A 22,267-nucleotide genomic window follows, 5' to 3' on the forward strand; every position below is an offset into this window, starting at 1 on the left:
GTAATTGTTAGTCGAAAATATTAATAAAATCACACCATTAAATTTTAATAAGCCATTTCCGCTCCCCATGGTCGATATGGTTTATTATTACTATGATTTGTTGTGTAATTTGAATTTTGAGTAGTGTTACCATATTCTTGATTACTATTTGGTAAATATGTTAAACCATAATCTCCGGAACTTCTAGTTATTGTAGTTAATTCTGTATAAGTTGGATTACCTGTTGTTTGTTGTTGCTGATGATGATGGTTTACGTAATTGGGTGTTTGAGTTTGTTCTTGTTGTGGCAATTGGCGATTTGCTCCAGAATCATTTGAATTTGAAGTTGAACTTTGATGTTGATCAGTTGCTTGATGATGTGTTGAATGATTTGTTGTATGTTGTTGTGGTGTTGAATGATGATCACTTGGATTTAACATTGCACTAACATTATCTATATCACTTTGAATTGATGGTGGTACAGAGAGGCTGTGCGAATTTGATGATGGTGTATATGATGTTGTTGAATTGGTGTGATGTGAAAGTATAGGTTGAGCATAAGGTGCTGATGCATTTGGTTGTATTGAATATGCTTGATATGGTGTATGATGATGCATATTTGTTGTTTGATGATGATATGTATTTACAGGCCATGCAGTACTAGCCACTTGACCACTTACGGCTGTTGATTTAGCACTTAATTCTCTTTGCTGAACAAAATATTGCAAATGTGACATTAAACGTAATCTTAAGGGATCTTGAATATCCATTCCTTCAATTGTTACAAGATATCGAGCAACTTCAGCAGCACATTCTCTAAATCCTATTATGTGATAATCTAAAGCGAAACGTGATTGATCACAAGACGTTCCATCTATACCTAAAATTGTTACAAATACAATAGAATTTGTTATAAAATTTAATTCTTCTTTTAAGTATAATAGTATTACATAATAAAATGGTATTATAGAATACAAGAATAAGTACACACACACATATATAAATACACATATAATAAATTTATCAAAAATTTCAACCCGTTATGTGGATAATCAATCAATTTTTAATATTTTTGTGTTTAATCCACTTGGGAGATTGATTCTTAATTTTTTAAAAATTACGAGATACCAAATTTAATAAAGTTGCCTTTTGTTACAGATAAAGACGTGTTATCATGTTCTTTACAGGAATCAGTCTTTTTGATCATTAGAAAAAATTTAGTTACTTGGTTTAATTTAATTATTTGTCTGTGTAGGTACGTCTTTTTTCATGATGACTCAGTTAAAAAATAACTGATAAACATTAATCAATTTTTTGGGGTTCAAAAATTTTCAAATGTTTGAAACACTTGTGGTTGCTTTTTGAAAAAAGAAATATATATTTATATATACATATATTTTTTATGCTAAATATTGGCCCCGAGAGCCGGACAAGTACTTTCATTTTTTTTTATTCCAAATGTTGCTAAAACAAGACAACTTGTTGCACTAAAAATAAATCATGGGTACATGATTAATTTTAAAAATAATTTTATATATTAAAGTAAAATTATTACAGAAGACCAAACATGTTATACAGACTACAAAACACCCAATACAGAATTTCGTGTTCCTTTTACACTTAAAATAAATTCATAATATTTTTTATACAGATTTTTAATTGACCTACTAAAATTATTTCCATTGCAAGAACACCTCAACAAGAAAATTATAATAAGAATCAAAATTATCTCTATAGTCACTCAGAGAAAACATACTCTTAAGAAGGTCAACTATACAATTTTGTTATTATTTTTATTTACATATTTAATTCTAAATAGAATTTCTTCGCAAAGTTTTTCCAAAAAAACAAAAAAAAAAAATTACATAGTAAATTTCTCATATCCAACTTAAATATTAAAATTTGAGAGTAATAAATAGTACCTATACTCATAAACGTAAAATATTCAACAAGGAAAAACAAAAAACAAGGAAAATTATATGTTCCCACGCTTTTGCTGCAATAACTCAGTAAGCGTGGGAACATACATATATAATATTCTCATATAATTTTACTCGATAGGAGAAATTTTATATAGTGGTTAAATATTTCAATAATCCGCATGTACTTATAAACGATCCCATTTATGTATGTAAAATGAAAACTAAAAATTAAAAAAAAAGGGGGTGAAAACCGATTATGAACTTTATCTAAAATATTATTCCAATACGAAAACGTGCAAATTAAAATTATTATTCCTATATGACAATCTTCCTTCCAAAAAACATCACACAAACTCACATAATTCACATTACATTATTACAATATTATTCTTTTATAAATACATATATATTATTTGTAACCAGTTACCTTTTTACCCTTCAATTCAATTCAATATTGTTCATGAGAAAGTAAATTTTCTCACAAAAAAACTAAGTGTTATACCCTTAGTATAAGGGAGAGTAGAAACATAAATATGTATATATATACATATATGTATGTACGCATATACCGAGGAATATAAAAATAATTTTATAAGGAATTCCGTATGTTTTTTTTTTTTTTAATATCCTTATGAATTTCACTATTCGATATCCGAGTATAGTTCTAGTATTCGAAGAATATTTTTATACATTCAAAAAGTTGAAAATCGAACAATAAAGAGATAAAAGCATGTAAGAGGGTAGGAAACAAAGGAAATTTTGTTTTTATTTGTCGTTTTTGCTTTTTTGATTTTTGTATTGATTCGTACTGTGTAAGAAGAATACAGAAACACATGTATACCTACATTCATAAAATCCGTATAGTATCGTGGGACTAAAATAAAATAGTTTTTGTTTTTCACTTTGCTTTTCTTGCTTTGATGAAATGATCAACTCCTTTATTGACAAATACCCACTTATATTTATACAAACCAAATAAAAACAATATTGTTCGACTCATCGATACTATTTTGAAATTTTTTACCCAACAAAATAATAAATACACTGTTTTTACACAATTGAGAAAAATTAAAAATAAATTTCAGGTGATAGATAGGATCGGATAAACAAAAAACATAGCACCCTTTCATCAAATTTTATGGGTTAACGCAATACTCGTATCAATTTAAAAGAATGTATGTAAGTGTATATTCAACTTTTTGACGTATAGTAATGAAATATGCAAGTATGTATGAATGTATTTATAATTTTTTTTAATTGGTAATTGCATAATGAATAACAGGTTGCTAAATTATAGAATCTTTGTCTACTAATGGGTGGTTTTTTTTCCTTTTCCATAATAAATTTATTTTTGATATTTCACGCGTGATTTACTACGGTTGTCAATATATAGTAATTGTTATTTCGGAATGGAATCTGGATGTTACGAGTCAAACATTCATAAACAATTGATTCCACGTTCTAGATCAATAAATTAGTGGACAAGATCTCGTGGTGTAAAGTGTCTTATTAGTTTTGACCATTTATTATCGATTGTATAATTTTAAAAAACAAAATTGATGATATTCCAGTCGAAATTTTCGATCTTTTTCGAAAAAAGTTCGATGATCTATTCGAAAAATGAGATCGTTTCGAATATCAGCGCTCTTATCAAAACCAAATACCAATGAAAGAAATATGAGAACAAAATTGAATAAATACAGAATTCAAAAATCTTAATAGAAAACTGAATAGTTTAAGAAATTCAAAGAAATTATATGCTTTAGAACCGGGCCTGTATGACAAGGTGTAAGTAACATTGCTATAGAACAAACACAATATTAATATGTTCTGCATATTAGACTTATATAACAAAAAATCAAGCCAGAATCGTTATAGCTTAAGAACCAAGATTGCTTAAAAATTCTTATTAGAAGCTAAAAGTACTCGAAAATTACCAATTGCTTGGTAAATATATGTAACATAATATTCGATGCTATTTACATCTGATTAATTGGGAAATAATTCAAAATCTGTGTTTTCATAATATGAAAAAATTAAAATCTTCCTGACCTTTTTCCTATTAAGTACATAATTATATACGATTTCCTTTAAGTTTCTGGATTTTTCAAGAATATTTCATTAAAAAAAAATTATTTAATTCTGATTTTATGAAAATAATTAACCGGATTTGTTGCTATTTGGTTAGAATATATATGAATATATTTGTATGTATGTAATAACATTATGTTTTCTTTATTTTACAGTTCTCTTAAGGTTTGCTTACTTATACAATATTTAGAGTTTATGATTTATAAAGAAAACAACAAAAAAAAAGGATCGCTGGCACGTGACTTAAGTTTTTTTGTTGCTTTATTATTAAAAAATTGTGTTTGTAGGTTGAAATTTTATTACATACTAAATAAACTTATGTATATAATGAATATATATATGTGTGTATGTATATTTTTTTATAAGAAATTAAAATTAAAGGCACAACGTATAAAATGAAAACCAAGGTCTGCTCACAATGTTATTTTTTCGGCTTTAATTTTTCAGAAAGCAAACAGAAAGTTTTTTATTATTTTTAATATTAAACTTTTCTTTATTCCTTGTTAATGCAATATTAAGAATTTATTAAATTAAAAATAAATTATTAAAAATTAAACTAGAATTTTAATATTTGATAAGAAAGAAGTCATTAGCATTTCATATCATATCATCACGAACTAAAACTCAACTTAAAACATTTTAAATCAGAAATTCAGAATCAGAAAACTTTCATTCAGAATTTTTCTATGACTTCAAAAATTGAAGTAATCCGCTATAATACTACAAAATTCAGTTTATCAGTTGTAATTGCTGAACTGTGTAGCAATACACTATTACTGTGTACCCTACTTTCTGTACTGTTACCCTACTTTCAAATTCAATTTTGTGAAAGCATTACTGTTATGGCGGCAAATATTACAGTTTTCGAATTCAAAGTTGATTTTACTGTACAATCATTCCATGTACGTATGCACGTTTATAAATCAGAATATAAAGACGTTTGTAAATACATATACATGTGCATAAGAAGATAGGATGCAGACAAAAACAGGTACAATTATTTATGAACTTAATTGTTTGCTAACTTTTTAATTATAAAAGAATTAGTACATAAAGTAAATAAAAAAAAATCTTTAATAACTAGAATTGTTAAATACATTTACTACACATTTATACACATGCATGTATGTATGTAGAAAATACATTTGCAATACGAATTTATTTATATTTGTACGTTTTTTTTTGCACCCTTAACTGAAAAGTTTCAAGAAAAATAAAATTGAAAAAGTCAGCACGTGATCTGATCTTAAAGTAAATCTATGTATGTATACAATTATGTATGCATGGTTGTATATAAATTGGTACGTGTTTTCAACCCCAAACAAACGAACTCAATACTTTTGTACGAATGTCATAGACAAGGTTTTTTATAATAATTTTTTGAAGCAAAAAAAAAAAAATGGTAGAAAAATTCTTCTTGAAAATGATTGGCGTTTAAGAAGCCTTTTATACATATATAAAAACACAAAAAAAAGTTTTGGATTTCATTTTGAAAATTTTTTTCATTTTTTTTTTCAAATCCCATAAAAAATCAATATACTTTAAGATTCTTGGATTGATTAAAGCTATATCATGTGTTACACAACATGTATTATGTAATTCTACTCTGGCTTTTTGTCTAAACGCGGCAGTACATCTTTCAAACAAAAAAATTTGAAAATAATATACATACATTCCGTATAAACATCAAAGAATTTTGACACTTAATATTTAAGGTTATTCTTTTGAAGTTTATATAAATTTTATTTTATATATGAGAAACTGCTAATTTGGCATTATTATTATAAAGAAGTACAGTAAATTTTAAGTATGGATTTCACAAATAATAAAAATTATTTCATTTCCATTTGATCAGAAATCCACATGAATTTAGTATTCACAAAAATACAATTTAAATCCAAGTTTAATTAAAAAATAAATGGTCAATAATAAAAATGTTTACTAATTTTTTGTTCGGATTTTTCGGCATTGGGTTATGGTCATTGTACAATTTATATATAAAAATTCTTGATATTTATATTCTTAAATCATCTAGTCCCGAAACATATCCGCTTTCACTCTTACAAAATCATTCTTGCTCTTCATATGCAATGGAATGGGTTTTACATCACCGGTTAAATACGAAGTCTATAATTTAACACAAATGCAAGTCTAATATGACTTATTTAGCAATACACAATTTTAATTCGTGATTGAAATATAATTATCAGATTAATTTGGAATCACGTAAACACTCTTAAACTTATATATATATTATATTAATTAAAAAAACATATTATATGTACCTTTAGCATGTAAATTTTTCAAATGTTCCACAGTTAATTGCAATATTTCAGCTTTCTCTAATTTTGTTGATCCTTGTTTTTCATAGGCAGACGGTACTAACCGTTTCAATTCTGAAAGTGAATTATTTATTCTATCACGTCGTTTCTTTTCGATTACACCACGTCGCTTTTTACGATTTAATAATTGACAATTTCCAACGGCAGCTCCAGGAGAGTTTCTATACATTATAAAAAAAATTATTTACTAGCTATATTTTATATTGGAGTGTATTTTTGTTTTGTTTAGTATGCAATTTTATATACATATACAAATTATTGTGTTTTATTAAAATTTTACATTTGAAATATCTACATTTTCAAATAACTTTTTTTTCTTGAAAATTTAAATTATTTCTAGTTTATTTTCAAAACAATTGTGTAATATTTTAGACTTTCTTTTAAAAGATTTCTTTGTTGAAATAATATTATAAAAAAAAAATAATTATTTCTTTAATGATTTAAATTAATAAAAAATTCAAAAACGGTAACACTGATAATATAGAAATAATGTAATAACACTTTTTTTCCAATATTAAAATTAAAAAAATCAAATATACTTACTGTTCCTTGGAAGATTCTTCTGAATACAATTCATCACCATCACTTTCCGAATAACCACGTTTCAAACCACGAGTATTATGGATCCAGGTTTCTGGATGATTTTGTCCTGTCGAATATCCCCAGTGAACTGAATGATCCATTCGAAAAACTATATCTAAATTTTAAAATTACAATTTTATTTTTTATTTTTTCTATGTTTTCTAAATCCAGTTTTCACTATATGCACACTTTAACTTTAACTTCCTCTAGCACGTGACTTATCGCGTGTGCAAACGTCGTTCGACTGATGAAATAAAACTATCATTTCTGCACACATTAGATTTACCCTTATTGGTTGAATTTATTTTAGAAAACAAATATGTATATGCATTTAGTAATTTTCAAATGTGTGTGAAATAAGCAAACGACCGATATTCGCAGGATACACAAACTCATTCAAAACACTAACAAAATATAAAAAAAAATAATGAATGAAATACTCGAGATAAAGGAATTATGAAAACAAAAAAGAAATATTTCCCACACTTAACTCAATACATTCTCATATAAAGTTTTTAGTAGGTTTAGTATAAAGGTATATGAATGGGAATGTGAAAGAGAAAAACGAAAACATTTCATATATATAAAACTTTATAATAGAAAGGAAAAACGGTGTTTCATTGCCTCTTTGATCGATCTTTACTGCAAAGGATACTTGCATATTGCTTCATACTTCGTATTTATCATATAAACATGATATTTTTGTGAATGTATTTGTAATAATGTTGTTCTATTCTCTTTTTATATATAGAGAATTTTTTTAACTTAGTGACTATGAACTTTAATTGAACTGAAATTCAATATTTTGAAGATTTACAATAATTAATAAATAAATCAGTAACTGATTTAATAAATGATAAACTTATGCGATGCGTTTGCATAATTAAGAAAATCGACGTGATTTAATCGGCTTAAAATGTTCTCCCCACCCTTCTTAATTTTACTCCAACGACCTAATTACCTATACATATATAATGCTTCATATCTAAATCATGTGATCTAGTATTATGACAATTCTGATGACAAGATTTCGTACTTTTTGATATATTTACCTATATCGTTAGAATAGGAACAAATGTCATATAAATTTCAAAACTAAAGGTTTTTTTTTTGTAAATGTAGTTCCTACTTACTATACACACACAACATTGGTTGTTTGTTAGAAACTAAATATACTCCTCGAGTAGTATATGTTATACCATTAGGAACATGCTTATTATGGAAAAATTTACAAAAAACAATAGATTAATTAATCAATTAAATAGATCCATTAAAAAATCAGTTTTATTTTCGTCAGAATTATTGATAGATAAATAGTTCCCACTGCTTTCCAAGTTTTTTTTTGCAAAATTTGCAAAATAAAAATATTCAGTTTCCGCAAATCTGTAAGTGTGTATGAAAAGATTTTTGAGATTTCAATTAGAATTCTTAGTGTATGCCTGAATTATTGAAAGTTCCCATTTTCTTTTCTCAATCTCCAGTAGAATGATAGTGTAAACTGCTAAATTATAAAACATTACACTATTATAACTGCCAGTTGTGAATATTTAATTTACATAAGCCATTTTCTTTGTAACTTTTCAAATATAATTAAAAGAATTTCCTTTCGAACAATGTTATACGCAGTCGCTAATGCCGGCTTTCAATCCTTAAAAAATTTTCCAATAATAATAAATAAAAATGCTTTTGTTTTGTGTTTTCATAATATCTTTTTTTTTCTTTAAAGGAAATAAAACATCCGAAATATTGCGGAAAACTAATAATTTTAAAATCGAAATAATAGTTTTCAACGGGAATCACGATGGTGAGTTTGTTTGCTTTTTAATAACTTATTTCTTTTTTTTTTTTAATTGTAAACTTTTTAAGTTTTTTTAACATTTGTTAATTTTTGTGATTTCTTTTATACATATATATATATATACTTTTTCTTAGTAAACATTCTATAAAATTTCGCAAATAAAAATGTACGATATTTTTTCATAATGTCTTGTTTTGTTTTTTAGGTTTTTTTTCTTTTTCATTTTTTTTTCATTTTTTCTTTTTGAGAACTTAACATTAATAAATTAAACTTTTAAAACAGAACATCCTGATAAATCTATAATTTTTAATTTCTTTTTTAGTTATATAATAACAGCATTAATAACAAAAAAGAAAAAAACAACTTAAGGTGTGCTTCCTTCAAATAGAGCCCTAAATTCTCCACTTTTTGGCCTTGGTAATCCCTTTTTTATTGTCTGTACTGTATCAGATTCGTGTGACTCATCATACGTTTCTTTATCATCATTATCATCCCTAAAATGACAACTAATTTAAAAATCCATTCAAATTTTAATTGTTCCAGGTGACATAGCAAAATGGTTTAATTTCATTTATGGCAAATCAATTTCCTTATATTTTTAGCAAATAAAAAGTGCAAAAACATATGTAGATGTATACATACGTATATATAATTTATATATTATATATACATACATATATGTATACATATATATAAAACTTACATTTTACATTCTTCAGCTTCTGCTGCCAATGCATTCACAACTGCAGTTATTGTATGTGATTCTGAATTATTTAATTCTTCGTCTTTTTGTGTCATGATATTAGGATTTTTCCCAATTTTATTTAAACGTTCAGCAGCAACTGTTTCCATTGTTTTTCTCATAAGTGGATATTGATCCAAAACGCAATTAAAGTGATCAACGCTAAGCGAAAATAAATTACAATATGTTTCAGCACGAACACTAGCAACACGTCTAGCATTTGTTAAAAGGCATATTTCGCCGAAATAAGATCCATCGGACAGTGATGTTGCCACCTGAAAACATAGAAATATAAAATTTTTAATAAATTGTAACAGTTTTCAATTACTTTTTTAATATATTTTAGTAAACACAATAAGATTACTCACTTCGCCATTGGCCATCACGATATCTACAACGCCTTCTTGAATAAAATACATTTTGGTTCCGATAGTACCTTCTTTTATAATAATATCACCTAATTTATTTCAATAAAACAATTAAAAAAAAAATTGGTTCATTATTAAAAAAAACTTATGAACTAAAATTTATTTGATTTTGTTTCTAAATATCTACCAGGTTGAAAAACTTCATATTTTAACTTTGTAACGACGTCAGAAACAAAATTAGAATCCGCATTTGCAAAAAAAGGCACTGAAGCGACCAGAGATCTAAAATTAAGGAAGAGATTTATAATTTAATAACTACATTTTATTTCGCTTTAGGAAAATTTTAAATTTTTATAGATTTTTATACCTGCAATTGTAGTTTATAACATCCTCCCTAAGCTTCTCACTTAATTCACCTAAAATCAATTCTTCATCGAAGAATTTACCTTGATATCTATGTTCAAAATATTCTGTTATTCGCTGTCTCATATCACGGGGAAGTTTTCTGTAGGCCATATATTCTTCAACTTGCTTAACTTTCTCACGATACTGACGGCGACTTGAATCAAGACTTTGTATTAAATTCGTTGCATGACCTAAAAATAGGGCATAGCATGTTGCACCAGATATCATTGATAACATTGTTAGCCACATGTCTGTTAATGATTGTGGTGGAAATCTAAAAAAAAATTCTTATATTATTTGTGCTTATTTTGATAATTTCAAATTCGAATACAAACCTTCCATAACCGATACATAACATATGAGACATAGCTTTGAATAAGGCCCACGAATATTGCTCAACCCAATAGGCCTCCTAGAAAATTATAAAAATTTAAATTAATTATAAATTTTCGAAAGAGTAATTTTAGAAAAAATTGCCTCCTTTCTATATATTATTATGTACTATATTCAAACTCAAATCAAATAAAATTTTTTGAAATTAAAATATTCTCCTTTTAAATTTAATAAAATGTTTGTATTATAAAATAAAGTCTTAGTTTTGTGTTATTTTTAGGTACTTGCGAATATGTAGGAATAAAAGTAAGAACGCACATATCCGTTCTGAGATTTTTGTTTTTTACATTTCACTTGACTATTCCGGGTGACAGCAAAATCGACTCGATTTGTTTAACCATTCCACGAATAGATTTTACCATAAAGATAAGATATTGTTATTAATGTGCATCTGATCCACGTCAACATTACACCAAATTGAATATTCACCTGAGCAACACGTTTGGATTACAATATGTATTATATAGACGTGAGATGACAATACACTCCGACCTAAGGGGTGGATCTATTGTGCCCTTAAAGCGCTCACGCAAGACCTATCCTTCTGACAAATTCGAGTATTTTGCTTTGATCATTTTTTCGCATAACTCTTGCTGCGAGGACGTAACCAGCCATTGACTCCTTTCTGCTGTAGGTTAACGAACCTGCAAGTGCCCAAGTCATCCACATCCAACCTCCTTATGAGGCAGTTTCTCGTCAGTAGACTTGCAAGCATTTTCACCTGGTTCCTACTCATTCGTGTTATTTTCCTACACCACTTCTAATTGTAATTGACCAAAAACTCCATGGCCTGCCTCAGCCCAGAATGAACTCTCCACAATTCACACACATATCAATTGTATAATCCTCCGCCTGGAAGACACTTGAATACGTTCACATTGGCTCAAAGTCTCTAGTCCATCGTACATATAATTTTTATGAAGATGGAGATAAAAAAGAATTATACATAACACACTGCAACTAGTGTTTGCAGGCCAAAACGGATTTGTTGACCATCCGACAAAATAAAATATTTAGGCATCTTTACGTAAACTCCTAATTGAATTACTTACCAAAGAAAATTATAAAACAAAAATTAAAAAACCTATTCTAAAAATTTTGAAAGAAAATCTTCTTTACAATTTATAAATAAAAATAAATAAAAGAAATATAATTTGAAATAAATTCGAACATATTTTTTTTTTAATGAAACGTTACTTTAAAATTCGGCTTTTTACTTCGTATCATATTTTAATATATTTAAATATACAATATATGTATAACTTTATATATATATGTGTGTGTTACCTGTAGTTCATTTATTGACACCCACGAATTGGACGGGAATCCCTGAAGCATTGGTACCAAGAATTGTAAACAACCACTCCAATGGCCTATTAACAGCATCATGCATATTAAATTGAATATTCGCATAAAAACCGAAGCCATATTAAGAAACTGCAATAGAATATTATTAGTTGTTCATAAAAAAATATTTTGTTTCTAAAATTATAAAAACAACATATTGGAGAAGAAATAACAAAGATAAGCATTTTTTAAATTTATCTCAAAAAATTAAATAAACAAATAAATTGATTAAAATGAACAAATAAATATAATATAACAGTTTTTTTTTAATTATAATTCAAATCAAAAAAAAAAAACAAACAATTAAAAAAAATCATTGTATGGAAGAATTTTATTTATAATTGCAATTTAAAATAAAATATATAGGGATATCTTAAGATATTAAGGAACAAACACTATTTATTAATTTATTTATTTATTTTATTGTTTTTTTTCCTTAATTAAATTTAGTTGGGTTGGGAGGATAGTGGGGTTTTGTTTATTGGGGGGGGGGGGGGGGGGGTTTAAGTGTTTTCATTAAATTTTTTAATAATACTCCCTTTTTTTTAATATTATTACTTTATAAATATATAAAAATATAATTATAATTTAAACAACGTGCCACATATTTTCATATTTGTATTACAACTAATCTATATATATATAAATATATATATACATATATATTTATATACGTATGTAATTAAATACATATGTATATAAATATATTTATACAAATATATATTGTACTTATTTATATTATGTTATATATATATATATACATATATATCAATACAATATATGCAATTAATAAATAAATATTAAAATAGATTTTTTGTACTCGAAATTTATTATTTAATCATATGATGTGTTTTAAAAATGTTTATTTATTCAATAAAAAAGTTAAAAAAGAAAAGAAAAAATTACGAATGCAAAATAAAATAGAGAAAAAAAGTGTAGACGAAATTTTTATTTTGAATTTTTTTTTAATTTTAGCTTTGTTTAATTATTATTATTTTGTAATTTGTAAAATTCTTAAGTAAGTATCATGAAATTAAACTATAAAAAAAAAATTGTGCAAGGTTGATTTCTATCTAAAAAAATTTATAGTTATTTTTATATAAATAAACTATTACAAATATTAACGGCAAATATATATATATATATATATATATATATATATATATATATATAGTTAATATATTCTTTGATATATACACAAATATACATATATGTAAAAAAATGTTCCGATATTTTGAAAACGCTAAAATTATTTGCATTTTATAAACAATACGAAATTCAGAATTTTTTCTTGTTTTGGAAAATATTTCTACCCTAAATAAATGCAAAAAGAAAATCGAGGATTTAGGACATAATTTAAACACCAATATTTTTTTGAATAATCATTAGTTGTTAAAAGTTCTGAAAAATTTCTTAAAATAAAATTACTTAATTATTGTGTTTTTAATCAAAATTGAATAGTAGAAAATATTATACTCGTATGTGTATATATATAATTACTCCTAGAGATATGTTAAAGAAATAAATTTGCCAAATTAAAGGAATTCTCATATGTATTATAAAATTTTTAAGGTGTTTATATAACTTAATATAAATCTTAGGTTAACTTGATTTATTCAGTGATTTCACATTTTAAAATCTGAATAAATCAAATTGAAACATTAACAAAACGCGTTCCAATTTAAAATATTTTTATAATAATAAATTATCAAAATATTTATGTTAATTTATTAGTTCCATTAATTATTATGAAATGATTAATTTTTCCAAAATTTAATGATGTTAATATAGAAATGGCAATATGAAAACCAATTATTCAATAAAGTAAATTTATCACATTTTTCCATTTCTGATCTAACCCTACTTCGTTATATATTAATTCTAAAAGCTTCTAGTTTTTTGTACATTTAAATATACATATATATATGTACATTTCTTATTGTTATTAATTGTGTTAATTTATTGTTTAATTTTTTTTAATTTATTTAATACATATAAAATAATATTGATGTATAATAATGTAAGTATATAATCCCTGACTTCAAAATTTTGCTAATATGATATTAATATACAATTCAACAATTGGAATTCATAAACTGAATTGTGTATTAATGCAGGAGAAATGTAATTTCAAAGTCATAGGATGACATATATAATGGTTTTAGTTATTTATGCCATAATTCAATGATTTTATAAACACCACTTAAATATCAAATAATTTAATAGCATTTAATACACACACATATTGTAAAAAAATAAAAAAAAATTTATATTATATTTATCTTATGTTTGTTAATAAAAAAAATAAATGGATTTTATGGTACATGTATATATATACCTATACAATTATGTTTTATTGAATAGAATAAAAAACTTCCTATATTTTTGTTTTTAATTTTTATGGAATCATTTTAAAAATTTTACGTACTAAACGCTATTTGGAACCCAATAATTTATAAATAGTTATAATTACTTTTCATTAATATATATTTAATTCTTAATTCGAGAATAAAATAATTTAAAGCAGGTATAAAAAATATTCAATAGTTTGTTTATTAATTGGGGAATCTAAAATTTAAAAATGATTTTTTTTCTCCGAATAATATTATAAAAAGTTATAATGTCTCTATAAATTTAAATAAAATATCTAGATGTCTCTGTTGAAAATATTTTCAAAACAAAATTGACAACCTAATTCATAGTTTATTGATGGTTTAAAAAATAATCATTTGAAACTGTCACAATAATTATAAATAAATAAAAACAGAGTGTTGTTCATATCAAATGGACATCTAATATATTATGGTATACAAAATAAAAGAATACATTTTAAATAAATATGTATCAATATACACATATATAAAGAAATATCATACATATATGTTATATATATGTATATATATCATATATAATGGTATCATATATATATATATATATATATATATATATATGTATATATATATATATATGTCATATATATCATATATTATATATATATCATATATATCAAATATAATCGTATATATATATATATATATATATGTATATACATATATATTTTTACAATATATACATATATATCATACGTATATGTATATATATATATACATATATTAATGTATTATATTATGTATATATATATACATAATATAATATATACATATATATATATATATGTGTGTCATATATATCATATATTATATATATATCATATATATCATATATATCAAATATAATCGTATATAAATATATATACATATACATATATATTTGTACAATATATATATATATATATATATATATATATATATCATATATATATAGATACATATATATAAAAGTATCATATATACATATATATGCGTGTAAAATTATGTATAGCTACTAAAACAGAATATTTTGAATGTTCTATTATATAAAAATATTTCTAAGTAATTATCAATATTGAGTTTTTTCATTATTATGTTGCAAAGAGCAAAAAAAAAAAAAGAAAATTCAAACAAAATTGCAAAGCGTATTTAAAAAAAAAATAAATTCTTTTTAAAATGTTTTTTGATTTTTTATGTTTATACTTTTTTCTATTTTTACTTTTTTTTGTCGTTTACCTTTAGTATGAGGTTGTTTTTCGATAAACCATCTTTATCTTTTTGATTTCTTCCTCTCCGGTCAGCACTTTTTTTTTGTAAATTCTGCAGAATCTAAAACCATATACAGACGTTCACGTATAAAACGCACGTTTCAATAACAGAAGCGTAGGTCTTATTTTTGTTTTGTTTTTTTAAATCTAACTTTAATTTTTTTGCTAACTTTGCAAAATGCATTAAAAATGAAACGAAAATCGAATTTTTTCAGGATAATTATGTTTTTTTTTTTTAATTTTTTTGTTTTATTCCTATATTATAATTATTTGATTATGCGCAATTTATTTATTATAAAATATTTAAAATAATTTATATTATATATACATATGTATGTAAATAAAAATGTTTTGCATTTGTATCATTTATAGACCCTTATACGATATGCAATTATGTGTAGAATTTTTTATGGAAATACATTTGACACAGCCTGTCATCGAAATTTATAGAAGTAACGGTATTTATATCCGACTCAACTTATATGGACTATAATTGCTGAATTGAATAGCAAAACTTTTTTACGTAGTTTACAAAAACTAAGCAATTAATAACACATTGAGCTAAATTGTGTAGTAATAACGTAAATTTTCACTATTTCGAATATCAGGGCCATCTATACCGTAAATATGAGTATATAATATATTAATACACATAAATATATGGACATTTTATTTATATTATTTGAATCAAAACCTACCTATTCACATACATACATATATGTAAATAAATTTATCGATACTTATAAGTTAAATAATAAAAGAAAAAAATAAAGCAGCGAAAACAAAGTGATTTTCCTAAAAACATAATATCAAAAGTATATTTATAATAGAAAAATAGATAACATCCATATTTACAAATTATGAGTATTATATAATATGATTTCAAAATCCTGTGCGATTTAAGATTAACATTGCATATAAAACTAAGATTTTTTAAGAAATTAAATTTGCATTTATTTGCAAAATAAGGGTTATATAGTCTATAACAAACTTCTTTTGCAATGCGATAAAAGTTCAATTTTTGCACAATGTAACAAACAACTATATATATGTAAGTATAAGAAATGTAATAACGTAAATAAAAACACAAAATATATGTATGTATGTGTTTAATTTACTTTTTTTGTGAAAATTTCTACAATCAGCTGTAATAACAGAAATTTCATAATTATCTAGTAAAATCTTCAGGTTTATTTGTGTTTAATCATATTCGTTAAGATATGCAGAGTAATTTTTCAAAGTTGACTTTTACCACGATAAGATCGAATCTAATATGCCATTTTGATTATATTTTTTCTTAAAACGTAAAAGTCCTTTTTTCGTTTTTTTTTTTTTTTTTTTGTAAAATTTAAAAACAATAATTTTTTAAAAAAAACTTTTTTGCGAAAAAATATATGGGAGCGCTTTTTCAAAAAATTCACCATATTTTCATAAAAAATCGTTTGAAAAAAGGACGACAAAATATCAACGAATTCGGTAAATGTGAACCGAAATACTTTTCACTTATTTTACTTTTACTAATACTTGCACATAAACATTTTTTTTACTTTCTGTGAAAATTTTTCGAAAACTTGCCGTAAACCTGTAGTATAATTTCATTTCCAATTCATTTCGAATTCATTGCCTTACTTGCTGTCCGGTTTAATATTTGTAAAGTCTTATTCGAAATTTCTTTAGAATCCGTTGATAAGTGAAATATTTAATGTATTGTAATTTAATATATTATTGTGAATTTGACAGCTTTTTTGTCAAAACCTTAAAAAAACACCATAATACTTTGTTGATAAAACTAAAATTTCTAATAATAAATTTTTATAATTATCCGAAAATTATTCGATTTTCTTCTCATATGATTTTTCATTCTTAAATTTTAAAATTAATTTCTTTTGAATTAAATAAAAAGAAATAATATATATATATATATGTATATATATATGCAATCGTTTAAGTTTAGTTATTGACCAACGCTATTTTATAAAATATTTAAAATATTTTTTTATTTTTGGAATTTTGAAAAAAAACAAAATTAAATCTAAACTTATGAAAATGAATTTTGTTTATTTTTTTTTTTTATTTGTTAAAGTATTTTGCGAATGATGACTATAAAATATAAAATGTCTGAAGTGTGTTCTGCTCACACTGAATAATTAATTAATTAATATAATTGTTATTTAATCTTTACATAGAATTTTGAAAATGTCAATATAATTTTTTTTATTATGTTGGATTTTTGAATAATAAATACAATTAAACATATTTATAAAGTGAGTCATAAGCTTTCCTTTTTCAATTTTTTATATCTTATGTCTTTATTTCAATTAAGATTTGAATTTGTTTCTTTTTCGTTTATGCAGGTCATTCACATTATCATAACAAAAAAGGAAGAAAAAAAAACTATAAAGAAGAAGAGGAAAATTAAAAATTTCTACTTTTATTGTTAAAAGTATATATATTTCATTTTAAATAATTAATTTTCCTCTATATGAATTGAAACTTAATATAGGTTTACTATACAAAGTTTGAATTACAATTTTTCGATTTCTGCCCATAGAATAAGTTGAAAAAAAAATGATGACATTTTACATGCAATTTTATTCTATTCTGGTAATACTTTTTAAGAAACGGTATATATATAAAGGGCCTTTTTACACGGTTATGCACAGTTCTTCTTCTTTGGCTCTTACACTCTCCCCTCATAGAAAAGAAAATTTTTATATAGAAGAAACTTTGTGAAAAGCATAAAAGAAATGCTGACATACACGTGTAAACAGACCCACTGAGTGATTTTTAAACGATTGGTAACTATAATGATATTATGGTTTTACTGTTTTTTTTTTTGATTCGATACGAATTTAAAGCTCGAATTTGAACAACACTGTCATGAACAATCACGACGCTTGAGGTGTCAAAAATATAAAACACGAAAAATCAAATAGCAAAAATTCACCTCTATATGTGAAATTAAAAATTTCTAAGCGAATTTGATTGGAATTGATCACTAAATGAGTTTTTTTTTTTCGTTGTAGTCAGAATTATTGCAGCTATTGCAGTATTACTGCTGAAATATCAAAAAAAATTTTATTTTGCACTTAACTTATATATGAGCAGTTTAAATTTACAGAAATTTATAGAACAGCACTATTTACCTAAAATTGATGTGACAAAGAAGATTCATAAAAAATATTGTTGTTTGTTTGATTTTATTAAAAATTTCAATTTAAATTTGATTTTTCGATCAAGTAAATTTGATCAATAACATAATAACATCCAATATAATTTATTTCAATTAAAATAAAATAAGATCCAGTAAATTTTCCTTAAAAAAATAATTGTTTTAAGTTAACCATCATTATATAAAATAAATTCCAAAGAATAACTTGAAAAAAAAATAAAGCTTAGAAAATCATTTATCAAAGCCAATTTTTTGAGCTAAAAATTTTGATAGCTTAATTAAAAATTAAAAATCAAATTGGAACAATTAACAATAAAATTTTTATTTTTTGTTTTATTCACTTTTGAATTTTGAAAAAAATAATTTAAGAAAAAAAATGTGTGTATAAAAAATAACCAAAATACAAGTCAAAATTTAAATTAGTTGAAACATCCAATTAACGTGTATAAACATAATACTATGTATATATATAATATATATACATATTGATGTTATATGTATAATATAATATAAGATTATGTCGAATGATGTGTATGGTTTTCTCTTTGGTCTATCTTTGTAATTATAATAAAAAGTATGTATGTATGTGTATAGTTTTCTATTTAAAAATTTATTAATGAACTATAAGAATCTCTAATTTTATGGTTAAAAAATATTTTTCTAAATGAAAGTAGTAGCTATGAATACTTAATAATGGTTTTTATATTAAAACTTGTACTTATATGAATTTTTTCAGAAATAAATCAACCGAAAATTGTGAATGTATACTTCTTTTTTTTTTAAATCAGAATAAAAATAATGAAAAAATTACAATATGTTTTTATATTAGAAGAAAAAAATTAATTGATTTATGAAAAACTAAAGATTCTAAACACTCCAAAATTTTTTATTTGAAAAATTTTATAAGATATTTTGCATGTATAACAAAATAATTTAACTAATTATAATTATTATGAGAACTTAAAGTAAAAAATTGAAAATATTGAGAGAAAAATTATCTGTTCTAACTATACAGAGAGTGTTCACAGAATATATTTTCAGGAGAGAAGATATCCCATTGTAAGGTCAACTGAAAATGAGAATTTTTTGAAAGTACCGATAATATTTCGAAATGTTGATATTATTTTGTTTTTCTAAATTTCAATGTGAAAACTACTTCTTTTTAATTTTTAATTTCCTGGTTCTTATAACGAATTACATAATAGCCTGCAATTACGAGAGCGAAAAATTTTTGGCACAAACTATTTCGCACGAGAAAACTAAAAAAAAGCACCATTTAATTAAATAATTTTATATAAAGAAAATATTTGTAATCCTAAATGGAATTCAATTTAAAATAGTCTTACTGAAATTAAAATAAAATGATTTTATTATTCCTTTAAATATATTACAAATTAAGCACCTATAGAGTTGAACTAAAATTATCAATAATATATTCATCCGTATTCTGTTAGTCGTGTCACTATGATGACATTATCGACGAAAATATTTATCGCATTAGGTCATATTTTTATGTATTTGCGCTAGATACGGAGTAAGGGAAGTTTTTTTTTCCTGTAAGACACCGAGACACTTAGACCCTTCTTACGTTGAGCCACAGGATCTCTTATGATTCCCATCTCCACCTGCATTAATACAATATGTAGGTCTCTAACAAATTGCAGTATGGCAGTTCCCTCAGGCTAGGAGACTTCCATCGGGGTCCCATAGCGCCTTCCGAAGCACCTCAATTGTAAGCGGGCTGCCGCCTAGCATTGAAACAATAAGTGCTCCCTCGTTTCATTCTGTTCCAGGCAGAGACGGCACACCTCACCATCCTCTTTGCAGAGTTGTATCCTCTTTGCAGAGAGTACACCTATGGTTGATTAGTTTCTGCCCATTCGATCCCAAGGGAGTAATAAATTTCCCGTGCTGATAAAGTTTCATTCGTCTTGTAAGTGATATTTAAGTACTGCTCAACCAGAGGTTTAAATAGTTAGTTATTGTGCAGGCGGAGGAATGAGCTAATGCCTAGTGTGTGCGAATGCATTAAACATTTTTACTTCATGTGATAATTTTATGCGAAACGTCTAACAGAATATGGGTGATTGACTGCGAATCTAATGACTACTTATTAATTATAGTTTTTATATAATCGATCATATCTACAATATGTACATATAGTTTACTCATTAAGTTTCTTAATTTTTTAATTGTAATAAATTTATACAATATAACACTATCTATTTATAAATTTTTTAGAAAAAGCTACATCATTAACAAAAGGAAATTAAGTAACTAAATTATAGAATCATTATACCATAAATATTGCCTAATTAGTTTCAATTTAAAATTTTCGAATCATAAACTAATATTTATTCATATTTAAAAAAATAATAAGAATTAAGTACTGTTTATCTATAAATACTGCATACATGGGGAGTTTTTTTTTATACAGTTAGAAATAGAAACAAGTTTGAAAAAATTTTTTTTTATTATAAATTTGTTGTGTTACTTATGCCCAATTTCAATTAATGAGAAAAAATGCTACTTTTTTTTAATTTGCAATAATTTTTTTGTTAATTTTTTTTTTTTTTTGTAACACAAGTTTTACGCTTTCCAAAGGACAGATTATGACGTCATAATGTAACAAAAAGACATTTCAAAAAAATATGATTACATTCCTTCATACAAAAATACAAAAAGTGCCTCCCGTAGATAACTTTTGCAACAAAATTTATAATTTTTGCAAATAATTGAAAAAAAATTTAATTTTAATATTTTTTTTTTTGATTTTTTTTTTTTTAATTTTTCCATTTTATTTTATATTAAAAGCATATGTAGCAAGCGCATTAATGCGAACACTAAAAATTTTTATTATACTTTAATTAAACATATAAAAAGAAAAAGAAATTAACATAAATATAATGTATAAGAAAATGGCACTCTTCATCAGGCACGTATTCTATTAGTCTTAAATATCACTGAATACAGGACGAAACAATTAAAAAAAAATATAATAAAATAAAAAATATAGCTGCCAAGATATAGAACTTAATTTGGGTGTATTATGAATAGACTCGTACAAAAGTTGGCTCAAATATAATTTCAGTCAATTAATTGAATATATTAAAAATAATCGAACTGTAATGCGTACTAGTCCCTTCAAGGTTATAAACTTAGGTTAGATTTTTAATTTTTTGTTTAAACTCAGCAATAACTAAAGTTAAGTTTTTGCATGAAGGCTATACTTCACTTACGATTAATGTTTTACAACCTTGTATTTTTTCTGGACAGTAAAAAATTATTGAATACTGAATTTGTCAAAGTTTATACAACTAAGAAAGAAAGACAAATGCTTTTACTCAAAGAAGTTTTGAAAAAAAATTTTCATTTAAATTAAATTTTATAAATACTAAGCCTAAATGAGTAAAAATATTTTTGCTTTTATTTAAAATAAGAAATTTACAAAAATAAAATAAATTAAAAATATTTTATTTTTTTTATTCT

At 24.1% G+C, this 22,267-nt stretch overlaps 2 protein-coding genes across 12 annotated transcripts in view; both read right to left on the minus strand.

Annotated features, from left to right (window-relative positions):
• Positions 1-44: 44 nt before the first annotated feature.
• LOC129607492 (hairy/enhancer-of-split related with YRPW motif protein) lies at positions 45-7,221 on the minus strand. Its single transcript, XM_055518521.1, has 3 exons — positions 6,878-7,221; positions 6,278-6,495; positions 45-859 (listed from the first exon to the last, which is right to left on the minus strand). The coding sequence occupies exons 1-3, from the start codon at positions 7,015-7,017 to the stop codon at positions 45-47; spliced, it is 1,173 nt and encodes a 390-aa protein (XP_055374496.1). The 5' UTR covers positions 7,018-7,221.
• A 1,458-nt stretch (positions 7,222-8,679) lies between these two features.
• Positions 8,680-22,267, minus strand: part of LOC129607582 (potassium/sodium hyperpolarization-activated cyclic nucleotide-gated channel 2) — a 34,033-nt gene continuing 20,445 nt past the window's right edge. For 2 of the 11 annotated variants that reach the window (XM_055518664.1, XM_055518663.1), the window contains 8 exons: positions 15,575-15,667; positions 11,910-12,059; positions 10,565-10,641; positions 10,192-10,503; positions 10,012-10,106; positions 9,825-9,913; positions 9,418-9,731; positions 8,681-9,220 (listed from right to left, as the gene is read on the minus strand). In XM_055518664.1, the coding sequence (XP_055374639.1) occupies positions 9,079-9,220; positions 9,418-9,731; positions 9,825-9,913; positions 10,012-10,106; positions 10,192-10,503; positions 10,565-10,641; positions 11,910-12,059; positions 15,575-15,667 (1,272 nt within the window). In that variant the 3' untranslated portion in view covers positions 8,681-9,078. Of the gene's footprint in view, positions 9,221-9,417; positions 9,732-9,824; positions 9,914-10,011; positions 10,107-10,191; positions 10,504-10,564; positions 10,642-11,909; positions 12,060-15,574; positions 15,668-22,267 lie in introns of all 11 variants that reach the window. The other 9 variants (XM_055518671.1, XM_055518669.1, XM_055518667.1 and 6 more) reach the window with 8 other exon arrangements.

The sequence above is a fragment of the Condylostylus longicornis genome, unplaced genomic scaffold (assembly GCF_029603195.1).
Source record: "Condylostylus longicornis isolate FDR11 unplaced genomic scaffold, ASM2960319v2 ptg000027l, whole genome shotgun sequence".
Lineage (NCBI taxonomy): Eukaryota > Metazoa > Arthropoda > Insecta > Diptera > Dolichopodidae > Condylostylus > Condylostylus longicornis.